The 25,046-nt window shown below is 45.5% G+C and overlaps 1 protein-coding gene across 1 annotated transcript in view; it reads left to right on the top strand.

Annotated features, from left to right (window-relative positions):
• The first annotated feature begins 318 nt into the window (after positions 1–318).
• The window catches only part of PDGFD (platelet derived growth factor D), a 96,602-nt gene continuing 71,874 nt past the window's right edge, over positions 319–25,046 (top strand). Inside the window, exons 1-2 of the mRNA XM_039254382.1 lie at positions 319–410; positions 5,900–6,015. Coding sequence (XP_039110313.1) covers positions 319–410; positions 5,900–6,015 — 208 coding nt within the window. The remainder of the gene's footprint in view (positions 411–5,899; positions 6,016–25,046) is intronic.

Raw genomic sequence — 25,046 nt, forward strand, 5'->3', positions numbered from 1 at the left:
TTCTTTTGGAAGCATTTTCTAGGTGTCTGTCTTTTCTGTGGCAGTTGATAGAGAAGACAGCATGTTTCTGAGCGTACTCCTTAAGCTCCAAGAGTGGTGTACATTTGACAAAACTCAGCTGCAGGACAGCCAAGAGTTAACAGTTTTTAAACTTCTCTTTTAAAAAAATTGTATCTTTATTTCATTAAAAATACTGTGTGAGATATTTTCTACATTAGATTCTTTTTTTTATGTGAGATAGCTTACTCACCTGGGAACCCTCCACATTCCTAAGGAAGGGCCTCAATCATAGAGGCCAGAGTGCTAGAATGAACGAGAATGGCGCCACAGGCCACAGATTGGACAAGTCCACACCACAGTGGCACCGGCATCCGGGATCTTCCTGATGCTCCCAGGAGCGCGCTGCTGAGGTCTGAAACCACTACTTGTATTTGCTTTTTGGGTTATTTTAAATCCAGTTCTGATTTACATGTGGCTTCTCTGCTCTTCCTCTTTGTTCCTCCTGTGGAGTCATTCCCGGTGGGAAATCTTTGGCGGTGTCTTGAATGGGTCCCATGAATTGCCCAGAAGCATATGTATTTGGAAAATTATAGACTTGTTTACTATTTACATGTTCGTTAAGTTTACGTGCCATTTGGAGATGAGCTCAGAAACATGTTAACTTTTTCTCATAGTAACGATTTCATGGCTACTTTTTATAAGCAAGTCATTGGGCTGGCGGCTTCCAGGACAGACGGACGAGCAGGCGTCGCTTTCGTCTTCCAAAGAACACGACACCTACTAGGAGAGATAAGACTCACGTCGGCGAGTTGCTTTGAAGGGATAACGGTTCCTTGTTGGGGTTGCTGGGCAGGGCGTCGATAGGACTGTGCCGAAGGCTCACGGCAGAACGTTCCATGCCGTTGGGCCCGGAAGAAGGATTTGGTCATGGTGACGTTTTTCCGGCCGGGGTCTGGAGGGACAGTCCTCTCCTCGACGTGTCACACCGGTCACCTGACTCCTTTCTCCTCACGCAAACATACATCTTACTGTTGACTGTTGTCCTCGTAGATGCTGTGACCAAATGGACGCAGTGGATGATAGGACTGGTGCCCGAAGGAGTGGTACCCCCCTGCCCTCAGCATCCGCACGCAGAGGAGACCCCTGTGTTTCCTTCCGGCCCAGAGCCTTGCAGGGGAAGGGGCGGTCTGGCTCCACGAGGAAGAGCCTAGGCGGTGCCTTGGTTGAAATCCGCGTGGGTGTTTTCCTCAGTTCACCTCCGTCTGCTTTATAGTTAGGGCAAGATTCCTGCAGGTCTTCGGCACGACGTTGCCCGTCGGCCGTAGCTTCCGTTACTCTCCAGCCTGCGCAGGTGCTCTGTTAGGAAATGTGTAGAGGCTACTTCAGGAATATCCAAAAGTCCTTGGGGGGGGGGGGTGCTTTTAGTATATGTTTGTATAAATGAAGATAACTAGTGGATATCATCCTGTGACTTCAAGGTGTGGCTGGAACTACACACACCTATAAGCTGATGCAGAACTGCCTGAAAGTGATGAGTGTTTACATTATCCACACCCGTCCGGCGCTGACGCAGGAGACCTCGCACCGCAGGCACCAAGTAGTAGCACGCACGCCTCCCAAACGCGGAGCGGCTGAGGCCTCTGGCCACCGACCACGCTGCCTCAAAAGCTAGTTACGCGGCAAGTCCCTTTATTTAAGATGACACTTTGGGTCCACCCGTCTTTGCAGCAGGATGTATGCTGGCTTCCTGAGGGGACCAAGAAAGAGCGGAAATAAACACAAAAGCCCCGCGTGCCACTGTAACACGGTCAGTTGGATGTTTCATGAACTGTATGCGTGATAGGTGACGTCTCCACAGCAGTCTCGTAAAAGACAGAATTTCCAGATTGTTGTTTATGTAGCTCTCTCTATTCTAAACGGCAGCTGAGGTAATTGATCGCCATGGTAATTAGCATGGCTGAAGTCCATCTGTCAATAGGATTTAATTGTATTCCAACCATGAAAATGAGAAGCAAGCCTGGTAAACAAAAGCTTCATTTAAAAAAAAAAAAAACAGCAAATAAAAATCAACCCACCTTCTGTTCTTCTCAAAAAAATTAAATTGAGCAGCCCAGAGACAAGGATTCTTTCTTAGAGCATCTCAACGGCCTCAGGTACAGAGCATTTTCCTTTTCCTTAGAAAGCTTGGGGCATGTTCACATCTCCGGGGGCCTCTCTCTCTATCCAGAGAGGTGAGACGCCCACGCCTGTCCTGTTCCATTATCATTTCCATTCCACTTAGGGATATTCTATTCCACTCAGCTCATGAAGTGTGCTTCACTGCCGATTTGTGCTTGTTTACTGATGTGTTGATGAAACATTGCAGCGCTGGTTATGCACAGAACATAAGTAGCCTCTTTCTGGTGGCCTCCGGAGGACGAGAGCTAAGCAGAGGAGCTGTGTACCGTGCTTGTAAAAACCAGAGACCTAATTTCTGATGTAGAAGACAAAGAAGATAGGACCATCGATTGTTTTTCTTTACAAACTATAAGTGAAATGGAACAGAAAAGTCTAGGGAACACTGACAAAGCTTCTATTTTTCGGTATTTCCTTATTTTTCTTCAAAACAACTTAAGGCGCTATTAATTTTGAACAAAGACTTGGTTTTATTTTATGTTCTTACTCCAGTGTTTTTCATGTAGAATGGAGAGCTGTGCCGGACCCTTCGTGCCTGTGGCTAGAAGACAAGGGACCAAATGTTCTAAGGATAACTCGTAAATTACTGCTTATGCAACATGAGATAAACTGGCATTGAATTAAAATAAAAACATGGAGCCGGGCTGTAGTCATGGTTTCGGATACTAAAATAGTCTCTCGGACTACTTCTTTATAGAAAAGTTTAAAGCAAACAGGATCATCCGCCCTCGAATTTGCAGCAGACAACCTAACACACACACACACAAACCCCAACAACCACAAAACCAATGATGACTTCGTGTAGGGGTGTGATTTGTGGTGTTGGGATGGCCGTGTAGCACACCTGCCCAGCGGTTAACCGTGGTGCCCTCTTCTCTTTTGGAGTCCTAGGTGAGAGCCTTCCCTTCTGGTGCTGAGCTTTTCATCTAAAATAACTAGGACCCTCCTTTCTTTTCTTAAAAAGAAAACTGCGAGCTCTGTTCTTTGCAAATATTGACTCATTCTCCCTCTGTGACTAAACAGAAAGTCAACAAAACACAGGCATCTTCAAAAACTAGTATAACATTTTTTTTTTTTTAATTTTTTTTTTATTATTTCTGAGAGAGAGAGAGAGAGCCAGCGTGAGCAGGGGAGGGTCAGAGAGAGAGGGAGTCACAGGCTGAAACAGGCTCCAGGCTCTGAGCCGGCAGTCAGCACAGAGCCTGACGCGGGGCTCGAACCCACGAACCGCGAGGTCATGACCTAAGCGAAAGTCGGACGCTTTACTGACTAAGCCACCCAGGCGCCCCACTAGTATAACATTTTAATTAAGGTACGTTACTCTATCCTTACATAAAACAACAGCGTCTGTAACTGCACTTCTGGAAAACATTCTCTCTTTCTCTCTCTCCCCCTCTCCTAGACACCCCCCCCACACACTCACCCAGGCACATGCCCTGCTTAAGATACACAGATCGGTAAGATAGAAAACCTGTTGTGGCTTTTATTAAATTTTTTTAATGTTTATTTATTTTTGAGAGAGAGAGAGAAAGGGTGTGAGCATGGGACGAGCACAGAAAGAGGGAGACACAGAAATGGAAGCAGCCTCCAGGCTCTGAGCTGTCAGCACAGCACAGAGCCCGACTTGGGACTTGAACCCATGGACTATGAGATCATGACCTGAGCCGAAGTTGGATGCTTAAACCAACTGAGTCACCCAGGTGTCCCGCAAGCCTGTTGTAGCTTTGAAGTCATAAAAATAGAGTTTAAGTTCCCTGAATTTGTCACTTATTATCTGAATGCCCTTGGAGAAAGCATTATGTTCTCTGAGCTTCATTATCCTCTTCCAAGGAATGCGATAATCTCTTTTCAATAGGATTTTGGTGTGGACTTAATGGATAAATTGAATTCACCTCGTAATAGAAAGACACTACTGAAGTAAGTTGTTTTCTCACATGAGCAGAAATAGTAATTAACAACCTGGAAAAGTCAGAAGAGAGGATGCAATTTATAAATCCTGAAGGAAACACATAGGTTAATTTTAATCCCTTCCGGACTCGGATTGTGTGCTGTCGTGTCTTTAAAGCCATCCGTGCTCCCTTCGGCCTTGAAACCCTGGGCTGCCCAAGATGCTAGCAAGACTTGATCACCAAATCTGTTTCAAAACCAGGATGTGTGCTTAAAAAGCTAAGAAAATCCCTTCATAGTGCAGTATTTCGACCATTTGCTCCGTGTTACTTTCAACCGTAGCAATGTGCAGGGTGTGCTTGTAGGTTATGGTAGGTCAGCAGCAAGGTCTCTGCGCACAAGGTGCCTACCGGATTATTAAGCAGACAGAACACAGCGTAAAGACCATCCATTCGCCCTACTTAGGAGTGAAAAGGTGTCGACAATTACATAAGGTTAGTCATGCCTACTGTGTGCAACCAAATGGTTGAAGTTGATGCTAAGAATGTAAGTGGTGTCTTTCCCCAGAACGATGATTTAGAATCCCTGCTGTGGACACGTGTGTGTTGGATGGGACAGCGAGAGAGCCTCATTCCATAGGACACCTTCCTCAAAGACCTTTAAAAACAAAAACAAAATCCAAACACCCAGGTTATGGAGCTGAGGAAATGAAAGCCTGGACGTGAAAGCCCAGAGTCATCAGCACTGGCCCGTGTCACCAGGGGGCCCCCGGGGTTGCAAGCGTGGCGGGGGGGGGGGGGCTCCCCGGGGGGGGGGCTCCCCGGCCCACTGACAGCAGGTCTGAATGCTCCCGTAAAGACCCGGTGTGTTGGCAGGGGTCACTGACCCTGCGGCTGTTGGACGGCACATCTGGTCGCTCGGAGCGGACCTTCCAGCCTCCTTGATGGTGAACATCATTACTTAAAAAACAAAAACCACTTTGATGACTCAGTGTTTATAAACTCTTTTTTAAAATGGACCCTTGAGGGGCGCCTGGGTGGCTCAGTCGGTTAAGCGTCCGACTTCGGATCAGGTCATGATCTCACGGTTTGTGGGTTCGAGCCCCGCGTCGGGCTCTGTGCTGACAGCCCGGAGCCTGTAGCTGCTTCAGATTCTGTGACTCCCTCTCTCTCTGACCCTCCCCTGCTCACGCTGTCTCTCTCTCTCTCTCTCTCAGAAATAAATAAAACATTTAAAATAAGTAAATAAATAAAATGGACCCGTTGAAATAAATACGAATAGAATTTCTACTCCTCTCCTCCCACCCTCACCAGTGCTGGAGGGCACTTTCGGTCCCGTTAGAAGACCCCGCCGCGTCTGATGCTCCGAGGGGCGGCGTAGGTCGGGGCCCCGGGGGGGGGGGCAGGCGGGGAACCACGCGCGGGACGGCGCGCCCCTGGGCCCGGGGCCCTCCCAGCGCGGCGCGTGTCCCCGGGCGCAGGTCAGGCGGACGGGCCTCTGCCCAGGCAGGGGGCAGGCGGTGACGGGGTGGGCCCGAGAGCAGAGGCGGCAGAAGACAGGTCCCGAAAGACCTGAGCCCGCTTCCCGGTGTCCGGAGGAGTCGCGCGCCCCTGGCAGCCGGACTGGCGGCCGACGTCGTGCTCCGGAAGCCCGCGCGGTCCCGCCCACCGCGGCCCGAGGCCACGCCCCTTCCCGGAAGTGCCCCGTCTTCCCGCCTTGCGCGCCGCGCGCCTCGCTTTCCCTCCTGGGCCTGGAAGCGGAGCAGCGGCCAGTGTCGTGAACGCGGAGACGCGGAGGAGACGGCCAGGCCCCCGTCTGGCCGGGGGCGGTTCTAAAGGACGCTCCGTGTGCTTCCTCAGGGCACCGGGCTGACCTCGGTGCGCACGGCACTCCGTGCGACGTCGTCTCGGCCTGGGGCCCCCCCCCCCCCCCCCGGGCACCCCTGCTCCCGAGGTGAGGCGGCCTCTGCGGGGACCCGTTAGGGCCAGTTTCGTACTAACTACTGGTCACGGGGGCTCTTCTGCCCTGACGTCTTCGGGAGCCTCACGATTCGTGTCGATTTCACAAAGAGGTAGTGATTTCTGCCGCCCACCGTCGGGCCAAGCCCTGCGCCCTGGCTCTGGGTTCGGGGTGAAGTGCGTACTCATCCTCCGTGTTCTGGAAGTGTCTTCGACTGCGGCTCTGAATTGGCCGATTCAGATTCGGAAGTGGCCCGTCCGTGAATCTCGCAGGTGTGTCTGTTTGGTAATCACAGTAGGTAGTAACATGTGTCTGGCAGTTGGACGTAAGTAAGGCTTAAGGGCATGGACTTCGGATGTAGCAAAGTTCAGTTCCCTCCTTGCACACTTCCGGTACATGCATCGATTCCTTTACATTTTAAAGGCTCTCGGAGTTGCTGCCCGGCTGACTCCTGAAATTACCTGGCATTGACGGGAGGCTTATTTTAAAGCATCAATCATGTTACGATCCTTGGTTAAGGTTTTGTTCCACATTCTGCCCACAACTTCTGGAGATCAGTTCTTCAAGCAGAGATTATACAGATTTGACACTGATCTGTGCAGAGGTAATTTGTATGCACGTTTTTGACAGAAGCCTTATGTTTATCTCTCATTGTTTTGACAATATTAGCAAAACATTAGACACCGACTTAAGTATCAGTTCTTTGTATGCAATTCAGTAGATTTATTGTGGTTCTTTGAAAAAACTCCTATTCCGTGGCCAATTTGTTTTACATGTGAAATGTGGATAGAATAGCAGCCTGGCGGGTAATTGTGTTTCATTTTTTTGGAGTGCTCTCGCCATGTTGAGATGTGTTCTAAAGCATATAGTTGGAGATTTTAATCCTTCTGATTTACCTGTTTTATCATCCTAACCTACAGCCCAAGGTGAAAACTACTTCTTGATACTAAATCCCAAATTGTGTATTTTGTAAGACCTTTTTGTTTACTAGGGACTCAAAGGAGAGCCCTCTTCACTCATATGTGATATTTTTTCCCTCACAGCCTTAGTTATATGACATGTGTGACAGATGTTCAAATTTCTAAGAGGTTGCCGGGCTCCTGGGTGGCTCAGTTGGTTGAGTATCTGACTTCGGCCCAGGTCATGATCTCCTGGTTCGAGCCCCACGTCAGGCTCTGTGCTGACAGCTCAGAGCCTGGAGCCTGTCTTCAGATTCTTTGTCTCCCTCTCTCTATGTGCCTCCCTTGCTGGTGCTCTGTCTCTGTCCCTTTCTCTCTCAAAATAAGTAAACATGAAAAAAAAATTTTTTTAAGTTTTTAAGAGGTTGTCAAAAGCAAAGAGGTTGAAGAGATGTTTGAGATCATATGAACACGAGCCAAAGTGCCCCCAGGTTTGTGCACGTTTTTAGTTAGATGATCAATATTTGTGTATTAAAATATGGCTAATATTAGAGATGTAGGTTGTGATAATGTCACTGCAAATTTGACTTTTAGGTGTAACAGGGAAATAGTCTATAAGAATGTCTGCAGCAAATGTGAAAACTATAGTAGGCACTTTGTCAACCTATAGAATTCCATTGGAGACTTCACGGTGGCTCTAATACTAGCTTGTTGTTGGAAGAGAAATGCTAACCATCTACGTAGTACATCTCCAGGTTATATTTACTTAACCTTTACTCTATGACTACGTAATTTGCTTCATGGAAAAGATGGGTGACATTTTAAAAAAAATTTTTAATGTTTATTTACTTTTGAGAGACAGAGCTCGAGTGAGGGAGGGGAAGAGAGAGAGGGAGACACAGAACCTGAAGCAGGCTCCAGGCTCTGAGCTGTCAGCACAGAGCCAGCCCAACATGGGGCTTGAACCCACAAGCTGTGAAATCATGACCTGAACTGAAGTCGGATGCTTAACGAACTAAGCCACCCAGGCACCCCTTTTGCTGACATTTCTTAACAGTGGGTTATCATTATACGATATTAAGATGAGCTGAGGAGAAATTGCGAAGTTTACTAAGAACAGATCAATAGTATACTTTTTTTTACAGTGAGAAAGCAAGAACTATTGATAAAAGAATAGTCAATGTCATGTTTTCTTAAATTGTCTTAAGAAATTGTACCGCTTGTCTTAAATGTCGCTCAGTAGGTAGGAGCATTTCTAGAATGATTATATATAGAGTCTGTCTTTGGTGAATTGAGTGAGTTGGAAGAACTTGGCCTTAACTGCAAAAGGAAGATTGAATTTCTTGAGACCAAGAGCTTCCTGAAAAGACAGAATGGCTGACATTCTGTCTGAAATGGACTGGGGTGAAGAAATTTGCAGTTCAGAAAGATGTAAATAAAACACTGCTCAGAGAACATTGTTGTTCATCTTACAGCTATTATTTACTAGAGATTCTTGTTGTTTCCTTATACCTTATTCCAGAAGATATTCAAGGTCATAGTTGCAGTAGATTTTTTATTATATGCAAAGCTATCCAAAGAGGAACATTTCACCCTGGGGAGCCCCCCAAAATGGCTATAGCCACTTTATTAAGTGAGTCACAGCAGTGTTTGGCTCTGGCTGCTAAAATCAAAGGTTTGTGGGTGTGTTTTGTGACTTCAGGCTAGAATTGTTCCCATCGTTTTCATTTTTGACCAACTGGAGGTACATACCAATGGACCTTCAGAAAAATAAAAGCAGTTTTTACATTTTTATGTAGTTACAACCCAGATAGTATCCAGGAAACTTTAACAAAACAACAAAATGCCCTATAAACTTAGTGTGTGTGTACCTACCTAAATTTAACTAAAAATTGGTTGAGGTTCACATATATACACTGTGTTTTGCCTTGGGACTATACAGACAGAAACCAGGATAAAATATTGTTTTACTTTTATTGTGGTAGATGTTAAGTTCAGATATTTCCCTTTCTCGTGGTGCGGAGGGAACCGAGTGTTTTGGGAAATGGACTGAGGAAGTTGGACGGGTAAGAGCCATTCTTTGATAGTGATGTAGAAAGTACATGTTATTATCTTGTCTCACACTGAACAGTAACTATGAAAGCATTATTCTGTAAGCAGTCCTTTCGTCCAGTCTGCTCACAAAAGCTACATGAACTAATGCAGCTGTCTCTGTGAGGTGTCGGAGTCCAAACATCAGTCTTGAACCCTATCCTGATGGGATCTATTAAGTTAGAACTTGAAAGGAAAATACTAAGAATAGTAGGAAATGAGTTGGGTCCACACCATGGAATAAGAACTCTACTTTGATGGTAGCCTGACTGTTTTAGGAAAACAAACTGAAGACTGCAGCTTTATTTATGTGAGCCTCCGTGTATTCTACTATTAGCATAAAATGTCCCCCCATGTGGCTCGGTCGGTTAAGCGTCCGACTTCAGCTCAGGTCATGATCTCATGGTTAATGAGTTTGAGCCCCACATCATACTCTGTGCAGACAGCTCAGAGCCTGGAGCCTGCTTCACATTCCATGTCTCTCTCTCAGCCCCTCCCCAACTTGTGCTCTGTCTCTGTCTCTCTCAAAAATACATAAACATTAAGATGCAATAAAAAATAAAGTAAAAATAAATAAAAATTCCCCCTCTTTAGTAAATGGTTAAAATCTTTTCTATCCTAGTTTGAAACATTCCTCCTTCATTTACAGATTTCTGGTAGTTTTGTATTACATTTGTTTATGTTTTTTACTACATTAACTGGGGAAGAATATAAGGCTGTATCAGAGTCCTGGTCGGGACTCTCTGCACTTTGTCTCTGCACTACTCTTACACCTAGTTTCTCACACCTCCTCCACCGTGCCTGGACCCAGGGTGTGACAAGAGCTTCCCCAACACTGTCCATCTGAGCAGCCCTCCTCACCTGGAATCTTGGAAGGTTCCCTACATACATGTATTCATTAGCTATTTGAACAATAAGCTGTGTAACAACTATCCCCAAACTAAGTGGCTTGAGGCAAGAATGACTTACTCTCACTGGGGTCAAATGGAGTTTGACAGACCTAGACTAGGTTTGCACGGTGTTGCCTTCTGTTTTCGGTTGGATCCACATCTGCTCCGTGGGTCTCTCATCTCTGTTCTAACAGGCTGCCCAACGTGTGTGCTTTTCATGGCAATAAAGAAGCACAGGAGGGTTGTATAGAGTCAATGAGAGGACCCAAGGTTGAGGCTCAGAACTGGCCCCCAGCGCGTCCTCCTGCGTTCTCCGTCAGCTCATATTCCCAGGCTCAGCATCAACAGGGTCGGGAAACCAAGTGGGTGGCTCTAGAGGGACTGCTAGGAAGTCATATGGAAAATGTTTAGGACATTGTAGGAGGGTGAATAAGGGAAACAGTAACCACAGTGTGCACTTAAGAATTGATCCCAATGTCCCTTTCTCTCTCAAAGCAATGCTGTACAAGCAGGCTCTAGAGCACTTCTCTGACCAGGCTCGTGATTCAGTAGGTCAGACCAAAGCAAATCGTCCATTTCTAGTTTTCTTTAGACCACTGTAGCTCAAAGGCAATCCGTGGGCCTCCTGTCATTCCCAGAAATCCTTTGTTAGTAGTCCACAGTAAGGTAAGGAGCTTGCGCCAGATGGAGATTAATGTGACCCCAAGTGCCCTCTAGTTTACTAAAATTGCTGATCATAGCAAGAACTTTTGATGAAGAAAGCTGTATTCTGATCCCCAGCCTGGCCTGAGCTCCTTGTTACGTGGCAGACAGGCACTTTAAGTAGCATTACCCTGGAACTTGTCTAGAAAACTGGATCCCTTAATCCAATATTTCAGTTCTTTCACTAATTCTAGATGATGCATAAATCCTCAGAATTGAAGTTAAACCATAATGAATTCAATACGTTTATATTTGTATTAACGGTCTAGTGTATTTGAAACTGTTCCATTAGTCGTATAGATTCACGCAGGGAATAACGTAATATTAGGATAGATCTCAACCTTGACACTTAGGTAGTGGCACAGGAAGAATGGAGTGCAAAATATGACCATATCCTGCCCAGTACTCTTAAAGTATAGTCATTTCCTTAGATTTAAATAGAAAAATATGTTTTCCACTGCCTTTTCAACATACTTCAGATACAAGTTCTCGTGTTCCCTGACGTGTACAGGGTACCTATCAAATTACAGCGGCTGTAGAATAAAATAATTATTAATAGTACCTGCTTTGGTATCCATATTATCGCATTCTTGTTAGATTGGAACATATTTTCCATTTTTATTCTCATTTAGGAGCTATCAATAAATTATGTGTAATATCTTAGACACATTGGATGAAATTGTGTCACATTTCATGGGATTTATATTTTCAGTGTATTCTGTCGACAGTCACAGGCATCTATCTCAAACTTACTAGAAAAAAACTAATGAAATAGCTCAAGGGCCCAACATTTCTAGAAATAGTCAAGGCAAGCCAAACATAAAATATTTAAGTGTATGTCTCTACCTCTACGTTTTATTACATATGTTTCTTCTACTCTCTGAAGCAGTAAATCAGGCCAAGGCACTGCCTCACCATTCTCTGAACTTCTAAAATGGTTGCTGCTCGAATTCATTGTTCATTTATTCCTTTGTGTTCTTTTTCTGCATGTCTGCTTTATTAAGTGACATGTCTCTCATTTTTGCTGTAGATGTCGTAAAGCATTTCCACTTTTACTGGGGGGGAGGAGAGCTTGTAACCCACCCACATGAAAGCCAATCTTATCACTGCTTTGCAGATGAAGAAAATGCTTCCCAGATTCAATGATTTTTTCCAAAGACACACAGCTAGGAAGTAGTACCGAACAGTCCATTCAAACACAGCGTTGTTTTGTTTTGTTTTGTTTTGTTTTGTTTTGTTTTTTTAAAGCTCATTCGTATTAGCCCTTTTACAGTAAGAGTAGCAGATAGAACATGCGTGTATGGCCACTTCTCCCCACTCAGTGCTCCGGATTGGTGATAATTACACTGAAGCCCTTTCCCCAGTCATGTGGGGAGTCTCAGAAACATGATTGCCGGTGCGCTGCTCCGGGGAAAGCCGTATACGCTTTTGGAGTCAACGTTCAGAGTTGAATGTGTTTTGATTTTCCATCTCTGTACCTTGCTTTGTTAGGTTTGATGATTATTTTTTGTTTTGTATTTATGCCCCATAGCCTCTGTCAATGTACTTTGTACAAAATAATAAATGCTAAATAAATGTTCATGGTTTATGGTTAAATGGGTGTGAGTCATGATATGGTAGAATCTGGTTGATTATGAGGAAGAGTTTCTGTTTTATTACCGCGGGCTCCTTTAGTGTTCCTGGGCCGCGTCTTGTGCCAGGCACCGCTCGTTGCATTGGAGATTCAGGATGACCCCATGTGCTGGGGCACAGGAGGGAGGCAGGGAGGGCCGTGCAGAGCAGACAGGCGTGCGAGGGCCAGGGCCCAGTGACGCGGTACCGACGTTGCTGCTGTGTCTCACTCCTTAGAAATGGGAGCCCCCCAGGCCCAGAGAACGGGGTGTCATATGGGTTGGGCAGACCCCCGGCCCCACAGGAGGTATTATAGGGCCCAGAAGCAGCCAGTAGGGGCCCAGGTCGGCGGGGGGAGGGGAGGGGGCTGTTGCCTGCACGCTCTGTGAATCCTGCCTTCAAAACTGCAGATGAGGGGCGCCTGGGTGGCACAGTTGGTTGGGCGTCCGACTTCGGCTCAGGTCATGATCTCGCGGTTCGTGGGTTCGGGCCCCGCGTCGGGCTCTGTGCTGACAGCTCAGAGCCTGGAGCCTGCTTCCGATTCTGGGTTTCCCTCTCTCTGCTCCTCTCATGCTCACACTCTGTCTGTCTCTCAAAAATAAATAAACATTAAAAAAAAAAAAACAACTGCAGATGAACCAACTCAGTCAACAAGTGACCTAACTAGCTGCTTCCTTCTATGAAAATGCATAGAAGTACCTTGCTCTGAGAATATTTTGCACTTCATTCACTTGTTCAGGGTATGTTGAAAGCCTTTTCTTATCTCCCACTGGGTCTTGATACAACAGTGAATGACACCCAGGCTTTATTTTCCAGACGCTTGTAGTCTGGAAAACGGAGGACAGGGAAACAATGAGTGCTTCAGGCAAAGTCAGTGAAGAAACACACGTTAAGTGTTCTGTCACAATGCCTGACCCAAGAAATGTGATTTTCCTCCAGTCAATCCCATTTAACCATATATCAGCATAAGGTACTCTCGGTTCTTTTTTAATCAAAAGTCCTGTTTTTAAATTAAAAGTCCTCTGTCTCACAATTATTTACTAGGGGTACAGCGGTGGTCACTGTACTTGTTTTCAATCTTTCCAGGGGAACAAGTGACCGTGACACACATTTAGGAAAGGGCCTTCTTAGCAAATGCCAAGGATCCTGTCGATAACACTTGTAACAGATATTGTTCCCTTCCTTCCTGGAAGGCTCTCCTGGGGGTAGCCAGATAGGCTTCAGCTCTTCCTCTCCAAAATTAGCATCCTGGTCTATGCCACAAGATGAAGGCACAGGCGGTGTCTGCTGAGTCAGGCTCTTACAGAGGCCGTGTCAGGAACCCACAGAAAATCCCACATGTGAGACAATATGTCAGGACTTCTACACTTTATTATTGATCACTTCTGTGTTTCAGCATTTGGGGTGCATGGAGATTGCTAATTGAAAGGACTGCCTTTGTGGTCTTGGAGGCAGTTGAGGGGCTGTGCAGTTGGGTTCCTGCATTGGTGAAGACGGTGTTGGGTGCCAGACTGGAACCTGGGCCCAGAGGAAACGGGAATTGAGACCTGTGATTTGACTATAGTGGCCAGGAGTAGAGGCCATATTCCTATTCTATTCTATTCTATTCTATTCTATTCTATTCTATTCTATTCTTTCTATTCTCTATTCTTTTCTATTCTAAAGTTTGTTTATTTGAGAGAGCGAGTGAGCAGGAGGAGGGGCAGCGAGAGGGAGGGAAAGGGACACATCCAAGCAGGCTCTGCTCTCTCTTCAGAGCCCAACATAGGACTCTTTCCCATGAACCCTGAGATCATGACCTGAGCCAAAATCAAGAGTCAGATGCTTAACCTACTGAGCCACCCAGGTGCCCAAAGGTTTCTCTTTTCTTAAAAAGAGACTCCTGTGAGAAAAGGCCTATCTTGGCCTCTGCACCCACCCTGTGAGGAGATGGCTGGAGCTCTGGAGCCTTCTGTCAGATTCTGAGAATAGCCTGCAGTCCCAGACTAGCAGAGCAGACAGGTGGGAGCCCATGGCGACATCTCAAAGCCTTGAGTTGACCAACCTTCTACCTCCAGGCTTCCCATTCAAGATGACACATTTTCTTTACTGTCATTTGTTTGTTCATCTGGTACCTGCAGCCTCCATTAGCTTATGGGATCCGTGAATTGATTATGACATGCTGTGCTGTGCAGAATTCCAGAAGGAGTCCATCAGCAAATATTTCTGGAGAGCTTACTCTTCTTCAAAAATTGATAGATTGAGAGAGAATGTGTTTCTGTCGAGACTGGGGACTGTGGCACACAGACAGGCAGCTAGGATTCAGTGTAGTTTCCACATGACTCTGTATATGTGTGAAAGGATTGTCTCTGGGTCCCTGTGTGTAACCAAAAGTGAAATTAGAAGTAGAGACTATGAGAACAGCTGCATTAGACAACCATGCAAAACTCACACGACACCGCGATTTGGTGAAACATGACATTCTGGAAAGTGTAATGCGTATTAATGCTCTGATACTTTTTCATTTACTCAGACATCTCACTTCCTAAAACCCTGTTTTGCTCTGTGGATATAAATATCTCTAGGTCTATCGTAGGGAACATATACTAGTTAGAAGACTCCATTTTTGCATGTACTGTTTTATTTAAGGACAGTGTTAACTATAGCATTTTCCTTTGTCCACAGGTGCTTTAAAATACTTTTTTCATATTCCAGATGCAAAGGCAATGCTGCCTTTTATTTTTATTTTGAAGTACCAGGAGCTGGCCTATAGTTCTTGCCACTGAAACAGGTCATTTTCTAAGATTAACTTTGAAAAAAATGTCCCTCCCTTCACACCTGAGACCCCTTGAGAATAAACAAAACGTGCAGTAGCCTGTGAACCGGAAAAACAAACCGGACTGTTTTCTGTCACTGGCTGCTCCCAGCACGTCTCTGTAGCAGTCTCACAAAGGAGTAGTCACAAAGGATTAGCCAGTGTAAGAGTTAGAATTTTATTGAGTGTGTTTCAGAATAAAATCTAGTAAAGTGTAAGCAATTGTTGATGGTTTATGAATGAAATAATATCATAATAGGAGTTCAGAGCAACGGATGCAGTGGCGTTGTCCTTGAAGGCTTAAGATGGTAGCAGTGGAAAATTGTACATTTTCTCGCCCTTTGCAAAAACCACTATAACAGAAGAACCTGGTGCTTACGCGTTCTCCCGTGCGGCATTCTGCTTAGAGTGAAACATTGACCTGGCACACAGTCCGAGGGTAACTCCTGACTCCTCCCAGGTGCTCCCTGAGAGCTGAGTAAATGCTTGAAGCCTGATGGGCTGTTCTGGGTCTTGCCCCAGATAATAACTTCAGATTCTTTTCTGCTAGTGTGTAAGAAACTATCTGATTATTTTTAACATATGCATTCGCAGGGAAGCCAGATGGATGCTGGTTTATTATTAGTTATTTTTTCCGTGTAGCCTTCCAGTTTTCTAGCATAAACCACAGTGGGCTCTGAAGATGCCGATGTAAGTTCACAAACTGATTCCTTTTAACAGTGTGTACACACCATTAGCATCCTCAGTACTCATTAAATGCACGTATGAATTGTCCTTTATTAGAGCCCGGACCTTTTCTTCTATCACATCTGAAAAAATGATTCTAGACGGCCACAGGTGTGCTCTAACAAGAAAGCAAACTTGCCTTATATTGACATATATTTCATACGCCAAGGGGATATTGGAAGTGTCTTAATAATCTCTGATGGACAGTGTGTATTAGAGTATTTACAAGTTTCTAGTTTGACTCTTTCTCTCTTCCTCCCTCTCTCCATCTCTCCCTTTCTCTCTCCCCCCCCCATATATATATGGCCATGTCTTAATTGTTTAACTTATTTTCCCTTTCACAGATAATATTATTGGCTATTAAAGTTTTGCTTTAAAATGGTGGTTTACAGAGAGTAAGCAGGGTAACAGGGTAATCCTGCTTGAGGTGGAACACAGTCTCTTCTGCAGTATCATCTGTCGACTCCTCTAATTCGTGTGTTTGTTCATTTATTTACTCTTGTCACAAACACTGAAGCAACACCCGCTCGATCATAGGGACGGTGCGTGGTGCTAAGGACCTTCCGAAGCATGGTGGTGTGCGGCGGCCGGCGGCAGAGCCCTGGACGTGCCCGGCATGGGGATGAGCGTGGAACAAAATCCAGGGAATGTTAACACGTGTGTTTGTTTCTTTCCTCTCCATCGGCTTAACTGGTCACAGAAATCTGATGTCCGCTATGTAAAGAGTTGGGTATTACATTTAAGATAAGTCCTGGAGTCAGTCAACAATATAGAACAGAACTGTCTGTGTTCTGTCGAAGCAAGGCAGTTCTGGTTGTGAGTATGTGATAGTAACGAGGACCAGGAAGGCCCTTTGAGCTCTAAATAGACCAGTAAACATTCAGCACTTTTTGTCGAACCTCGGGCATGTTTAGGAAATACTAACTCCTTGTGAAAATTACTTTAATTGAATATTTACGATTTTATGAATCTTATTACAAATATTATAATATTCTGAAGGCTGTATAAATAATAATGCTACACAAATTTAATTTGCCCAGAAATGTTCTTAACCTAGACAGGAAACCCACCTAATTTTTCTGTGTCACTCCCAAGCAAATATTCACTCAACAAGTATTTGTATGGCGCCCACCGTGAAGAATGCTGCTTCCTGGAAATGTATAGTCTTGTCAGACAGGTAGAAGGAAGTCTAAATGTAGAGTATGAGTCAGTGGTGGAATGGGGCAAACCAGGCATGGCAGAAACATGCTTCTGTCCCTGTGTCCCGGCGTCCTTGGCAGATGTTGTTAATCATTCCATTTACCCCCCACTTACCACGGATGCAAGCTCAGGATCCTAAGAGAGATTTGCAGGAAGTCAGCACCATTCAAGTTAACCCACTAAGTGAAACCCATTTGCCATCTCTAACAAGACAAGTTCTAAAGAAGGCCAAGGTCACTTACTCAAATGTATTTTTCTGGTAACCCAGCAACATTTTTCTTTTTCCATAGCCATGAAGGATTCATATCGGAACTCCCTGCCACTGCCCATCTCTCCCGACATCTCCCTCACCACCATTGCAATGATTTAGCTTTAAAAAGCAATGGGGTGTTATTCAGTGTGTGGCTAGATTATGCTACTGACTGAGAAATAGACAAGTCAAGCCCTCACTTCACCGTGGGGGAGCAAGAAGACCCCTCTGGTGATCACTTCAAGTATCTGCCCACGTGAAACCCAGTGGGTAATTCTTCACCCCCTAGATTCCCCTGCAGTGACTGTTAATATTACAATCATGATGATGCCTCATTAGCTCGGGCCCTGAGTGAGCAAACATGAAGCAGGGCTCCACCAACCCCAAGTGGATGGACATGTAGTATGAGCAAGAAATAAAATTTTGGGGGCACCTGGGTGGCTCAGTGGGTTAAACGTCCGACTTCAGCTCAGGTCATGATATCATACTTTGTGAGTTCGAGCCCCACATCGGGCTCTGTGCTGACAGCTCAGAGCCTGGAGCCTGCTTCAGATTCTGTGTCTTCCTCTCTGCCCCTCCCCTGCTCACACTTTGTCTCTATCTTTCAAAAATTATTAAAATATTTTTGAAAAGTGAAAAGACATAAATTTTGTTGTGAAAACCAGTGAGACTTAGGCTGGTATGGTCTGACCTCCCCTGACTGTGCAGAGGATGAGGGAAGAGTCCATGGAGAAGGCCCGCCAGATCGGGTAACAGTACTGAAGAGACTTGTCCATATGAGACGGGACGAGAAACAGGCGCGAGCGTACACTGTGAAACCCAGCGCTGCTCACGTGGGAGCTTCTGTGGGGAAACACATCTGCTCTGAAGCACCCTAAGCGTTTTGTTAATAAAATGGTAATAGCATGAATTGATCATAAAAGTGTAACCTCTTTTAGTATATTACCCCAGTGAAAGTCCAAGTCGAAGCTTTTTGAATTGAGTCTCAAAAGTCTTCAAAATTATTTCTCTCCTTCAGTATTGAGACAGAGCGCCAAGATAACGTGACCTTTCTCATAACCTCTGTGTGTGTGTGTGTGTGTGTGTGTGTGTGTGTGTGTGTTCGTGTGTGTGTTCGTTCTTGATTTGCTTAGCTTGGCACTTTTAGGAGGCAAAAGAATGTTTTTAATGTTCATCTGTTTTTGAGAGAGAGACAGAACGTGAAAGGCGGAGGGACAGAGAGAGAAAGAGACACCGAATCTGAAGCAGACTCCAGGCTCTGAGCTGTCAGCACAGAGCCTGATGTGAGGCTCGAACTCACAAACCGTGGGATCATGACCTGAACTGGTCAGACGCTTAACCGACTGAGCCACCCAGGCGCCCCCCAGGCCTCAAAGGAATTTTAAGAAAGATTGAGGAATACTGGGAGTCCATCTGCATTTCCTGTTTAATTAATTGTCGTATCATTCTTTGCTACTGTGAGTGATAGATCTCGAAAGCAAAGGGTTCTCTTGGAAGCTATTGGCTTTGGACAGATAGATGTTTATCACCATCACAGTGCATGAATTATTTGCATTAATATGTCATAGCTTTGACAATTCTTTGACTTATTCTGAGATATATGGTAATTTCTACTGCCTTTAATTTTATTGTGTGAGGTAGGGAGGGAATTTATTGTCTTAAGTATCAGTGACAAGTAAAAATTTAGCTTTCTACACTTGTATATATCTTCCCAGCTTTAGTCCTGTAAAGTACGTGATTATTTCTTTACAAGAGAATATGGATGAGCTATCATGTCTCCAGTTTTTATTATATTTTTCATTCCTTTCTCCACACTCATTTGTATGCACAAAAACTCTTTAATTTTACTGCTCCATTTTATTTTATTTTATTTATTTTTTTTTTACAAATAGTTTATTGTCAAATTAGTTTCCACATAACACTCAGTGCTCATCCCCAAAGTGCCCTCCTCCATGCCCATCCCTCCTCCCCCCCACATCCATCAGTCCTAAGTTTTTGTCAGCATTCAAGAGTCTCTCATGGTTTGCCTCTCTCCCTTTCCCCCACCATTTCCGCCCTTCTTCTCCCCCTTGTTCCTCCGTCAAGTTCCTCCTAATCCTCCTATACGTGCAAACATATGGTATTTGTCCTTCTCTGCCTGACTTATTTCGCTCAGCATAACACCCTCAAGGTCCATCCATGTTGCTACACATGGCCTTACTGCTCCATTTTAATGGAAACTTTATAAAAGCATTTGAAGTGACAATTAGATATCCAAATATGCATTATACTTCATCCACAAATGGTGCTGCAAATGAAAATATCTGAGTTTGAAATAAAATGGATAGTTCTCTCTTAAGCATGACTAAACTTACACACACAAAATTCAGTCCCAACCTGCTCCATTTCCTAACAGTTGGACAATCCTAAAATAGTTACCTATTTTGAAATATTAATATGTGAGAGGTGCCTGGGTGGCTCAGTCAATTAAGCATCTTCCTTCGGCTCAGGACATGATCTCATGGTTCATGAGTTCTAGTCCCACATCAGGTGAACTTGAGCCGCACTTTGGGTGAACCCCATTTCTCCCTCTCCCCCACCCCCCCGCCCCGGTCCCTTGCTCAATTGTACCCTCTCCCTCTTGAAAGAAAGAGAGGAAGGAAGGAAGGGAGGGACGGTGGAAGGAAGGGAAGGAAGGAAGCAAAGAAAAAGATACATTAATATGTGAAAAAAGTGTTCTGGAACTCAGTGACTTTGGGTATTGAAAAATGACTCAATCTGTAAATAGCACCAAGGCCATGTAGCTTAATAAACACGTAAGCATAACTATAGACCTACATAATGTGCTCATGTGTATTACATGGAGGTAATTAATGCACATATCATACATAGACATGGGTGTATACAGAGCACAAATAAGAAAGATCTTTGTATTAAATCCCAGCTTTGATGAATCTTTAGTCAGACGTTACTGGGAAAACGCTTTGTCTTCGTCACATGAATCGAGTTTTTAATCACTGGGCTATTTCAGAATCAGTCTTACGTCCCCAGTGTTTAGATTCTGAGGTGGTTTTGTTGGACTGATTGCTTCCTCCTGAAACTGATGCTGTAAATTAACTTGGGAAGATTCTCACTCTCTGTGAATACTCAGAGCTCCTACTTCAGTCTTCCTAACGATGTAAGATTACGATTTTTCATACCTTAGATGAAAGGCTAAATCTACTTTTTCCTGGGTCTGACTTTTCCTTTCTATTTTGTCTGTTATCTTTCTGTGTCTCTGAGCTGTGTTGGCAGTGATTAAAGCAAGTACATTTTGTCCTTACGATCATCTTGTCTTCTAGGTGTCACATTAGGATAAGTGAAAAGCTCTCTGATTCTGTAATTCTTTTTGCCATGCCGCTCACCAGTGCCCATCCCTACCTGCCACAGTTCCGAGGCATGTTACTCATTTTCCCCCACATTCTTCACGTGTAAGCAACATCACAACAAAAGGCTACACCAGAAGAAAAGAGAATTATTGGGGAATTAATGTGAACTATCCTTTGTTTTAATGTTTATTTTTAAAAAAATTTTTTTAATGTTTATTTTTGAGAGAGAGAGAGAGAAAGAGCATGAGCCAGGGAGGGGCCGGAGAGAGAAAGAGAGAGAGAGGGAGACAGAGAATCCGAAGCAGGCTCCAGGCTCTGAACTATCAGCACAGAGCCCTGATGTGGGGCTCAAACTCATGAACTGTGAGATCATGACCTGAGCCAAAGTCACACACTTAACCTACTGAGCCACCCAGGCACCCCTTTAATATGAATTGTCCTAATGCAATAGAATATAGTACGGCTATTTTAGAGCAATCTTTAATTTCACTGACTTTAATTTTCTAAATCTAGACCAAAAATAATTTTCATTTGAATATAATTTTATAATCTCTTCTGTAACATACCTATGAAGTAGAAGCTATTTTGAAGGAAACAGTATAATCTCCCTGCCCCTTATTTGCAATTTCACCTTCCCCGATTTCAGTGGCGCTGGGTCATCTGTCATTGGGAAGCAGGTGACCCTTCTTCTGATGTCTAGTGGAAAGGGCAGGAGTCGCCTCATGTGTGTCACAAGCCCCGTCATTCACCTCGCTGCTTTTCATCACCTCACACCATGGCCAGGAGTACAGAGAGCATGTGCCCACATTCATGTAACTTTCATCACAGTATCTTGTTATAATTGTTCTTTCATTGGCATCTGTTGTTAATCTTTCACTGTGTCTAATTTATAGAGTAAGCTTTCTCAGAGGTGTGTGTGTTTAGAGAAAGCATAGTGTACATAGGGTTCAATGCCATCTGTGGTTTCAGGCATCCACGGGGGTCTTGGAATGAGTGGCGTGGCCCGTGGCTCCAAGGGGCTCTTAAAATTGCTCACCGCTGTGTAATGACAGGGCAAAAGCTCGTACGTTAAAAGACGCGGTGAGGTGAGGAATGGTAACTCCCGTGTCGTACTCTGGGCACTGCCGCACTCCTGGTGACCCTTTCTGGCAAATGTGCAGAAAAGAATTCATGGCAATTTCTATTTTTCCATTTTGATCGACTCAAGTTCTTTTTTTTTTTAAATGTTTTATTTATTTCTGAGAGAGAGACAGCATGAGCAGGGGAGGGGCAGAGAGAGAGGGAGATGCAGAATCTGAAACTGGCTCCAGGCTCTGAGCTGTCAGCACAGAGCCCGATGCGGGGCTCGAACCCACAAACTGTGAGATCATGACCTGAGCCGAAGCTGGACGCTTAACCGACTGAGCCATCCAAGTGCCCCTTGACTCAAGTTCTTAGGCAACAATTCTGAGCTCAGGGAATTATCAAGTGATTAGTCTCCAGAAACACTCTCCAAATTGTTACACTGAGGAAGTTTGTTTACAAAACATTAACACGTTGGTGTGTGCCAAAAGGAACTGTAATTAAAACACACACACACAACTGGCGGACAACCAACTCCCTCCTCCCCGAATCTTCATAATTAGAAAGGTTTTGTACCACGCCTGGAGTTCTTAGAAAAATCTCTGCTGGAGAATTCTAAATAAACGGCTGACGTTTAATCAGCTTTGCGCCTGCGTTGCTTGCAGGGTGAGCACAGGTGACTTGTGCGAGAGCTGATGGGGGCGCTGGCGACCCTCGTGCCCACTGGGAACACAGGCCAGGTGTGCTGGAGCCTCCTTGACCCTGGCCCCACCCACAGCCCCAGGAAGAAGTGAGCTCCCTGATTGCAAGCTTCGCGCCTTAGGCAACACGGGCGGATTGTTGAAAAAGCTCTCATGCTGACTTTGAAACTAACATTTTTAATGAAGTCGGATTGATACCTTTGGCGCTCCAACCCTGTGCTTTTTAAGTTAGATCGTTTTCCATAAATTATCTCCTAATTAAATTCCATCCCATGCCCATGTTTTGCATTCTAGGCGGTTTTTCTGTTTTTTCCCATGCTGTGTTAAGAGGCCCCCTCCCCCAGGGAGAACGTGGAGATCAGTGTGGTAATTCCCATCCCAACACGGAGACAGGGCGCCGGCCTGCGCCCCGGGAGTCTCGCTGAGCCCGCGGTCCACAGTGCACATCACTCACCGACTCGGCGCGTGGCCCAGCGGCCCGAGCGCGGCCCCACACGCACGGCCGCTCCTGCTTTTGTTCCAGCCTCCTTCCTTGCCTTGGCCCCTGGTGTTCCGAGCGCGGTGGCACGGATCTTGACGGACGCGGTACAAAACGGGAGGAAGGACCTTGGGGTGGAACTCTCCCCGGAGTGTAGCCCCCACGGTGTCAGGCCCGGTGGCTTCGTCAAATGGAAGTTGTTAGAAATGCGTTTTTCAACTTTTAATGTGTTTTTGGTTTTTGGTTTTTTTTAATTTCTGAGAGAGAGAGAGAGAGACAGCGTGAGCAGGGGAGGGTCAGAGAGAGAGGGAGGCACAGAATCTGAAGCAGCTCCAGGCTCAGAGCTGTCAGCACAGGGCCCGACGCGGGGCTCGAACCCAGGAGCTGTGAGATCATGACCTGAGCCGAAGTCGGACGCTTAACCAACTGAGCCACCCAGGCGCCCCGCGTTTTTCAACTTTATGTCTGATAAAGCTACCTTTTATTTGTTGTCTTACTTCGAGATGCATTATACGCAGAAACCATCCACCCACGTGTGTAGTTAACAGATATATTTTTAAAAATTTTAAGGTTATTTATTTATTTTGAGAGAGACAGAGAGAGAGGGAGAGAGAAACGCAAGCACCGCACTGTCAGCGCAGAGCCGCACAGCAGGCTCAGTCCCAAGAACCGTGAGATCATGGCCTGAGCCGAAATGAAGAGCCCGATGCTTAACTGACTGAGCCCCCCACGCACCCCTCAGATATATTTTGTGGGTCCACAGAGAGGGCACGATGTGTGAAATGCTGTGGTTTGCTGTGGCGGGAAAGCCACCAGGTGAGACACGGACGGCAGGCTGGACCGAAGTCTCCACTCTGACACACCCGCCTCCGCAGCAAGTCGCTGAAACTTCTCTGTGCTGGTTTCCTTGCCTGCTGCAGTCGCAAAACAAAGTCAAATTTAAAAGAAGCAGAATGAGAGCAGTGATATTTACTGTCCCCATTTTTGTTACATAAACTTATATTTATGGCGGACTGACACAATCGGATGCTTATAACCAGCATCGCTCCCTCCAAAATCAAGTAGCCTCGCTGGGTTGTGGAGCATCACAGGCGGCACTGGTGGGTGTACACGTCATGCAGCTCTGGTCTGGGCCGGCCCTGAGGCCGTGATCTAGCGCATAATTATGGAACAGCCGTTCTACAAATGAAGTTTGTGATCTGTCCCTTTCAAGTTAGGGCTTTTCTGACTCGACGACCGTTCTTGGCTGTTGGTTCATGGCTGCCGAATAGAGAGTTTGTGACATCAGGCATGGCCTCTGGCTCCTGGATGGGGACGGGGCACACAGGGAGGCCTGTACTGTTGCCCTGAATTTGTGTGAGGAGGTACCTTGTTCCGATGGAATCATCGATCAAGCATTTTCATCCTTACTTAGCCACTCAGGCTCTGGCCTCTGCATCTTATGTTGTCCTAGATAATATTACGATCTGAGAAGAATTAGAAGTAGTAGCATTATTCATGATTTGACTTCTTCTTAAACGTTCTGTTATGTGCTGACAGGTCACCACGTATTTCCGAAGGGACCAGGAATGACCCATTCCACGCACTGGAGAAAGCTGGGTACGGGGGTAACACGCAGCGTCAGTGCGTAGGCGGCCGTGGGCCAGACGTGATGAGTTGGAGGAGGGTTGAAGGTCACAGACAGGAAAGTGAGTCTGAGACAGGCCATTGGCTGGAGAGGTCAGGACGAAACCTGAGCTTGAGGTGTGGAGTCACAGCACGAAGTGGAGGAACCAGGAAAGTCCAGAAGCAGTAGCGAAATACTAGACCGAGTGAGAGGGTCAGCAGGGTGAGCGCTTCTCACACGCGGCACTGGAGGGGCCGCTGCAGCAAATGCGGCTGCTCTCCACCCAGCTTCTCTGCATCAGCAGGGCTGGGGGCAGGGGTCCCACTCGTGTGCATTTCTACCAACGCACACCGTCTCCTGGGTGATGCTAATGAGTCTGAGGTGGGAGCCCCACTTGGCTGTTCGAGACAAATCCCAGACGTTGTGACGGGGCCGCAGTGACTTCTCATGAGCTCCCTTGACACTTGGTTGAATGAACTGGGTTTGTTTAAGGGGTTGGGAATGGAATCGACAAAAACACTTGGCTTTTCTTTTTTTCCATTTTAATTGGCTTTAAAAAAAGATCAAATGCATAACTCATAGTTTATGAGGATGTAAACTTCCTTCTGTATGAGAATGTAAAATAACGTATAAACTTGCATGGAAATTAGTCTTTATGAGAACTGATG

Source organism: Hyaena hyaena, unplaced genomic scaffold (genome assembly GCF_003009895.1).
Source record: "Hyaena hyaena isolate Hyena2069 unplaced genomic scaffold, ASM300989v1 scaffold_487, whole genome shotgun sequence".
Taxonomy (NCBI): Eukaryota; Metazoa; Chordata; class Mammalia; order Carnivora; family Hyaenidae; genus Hyaena; species Hyaena hyaena.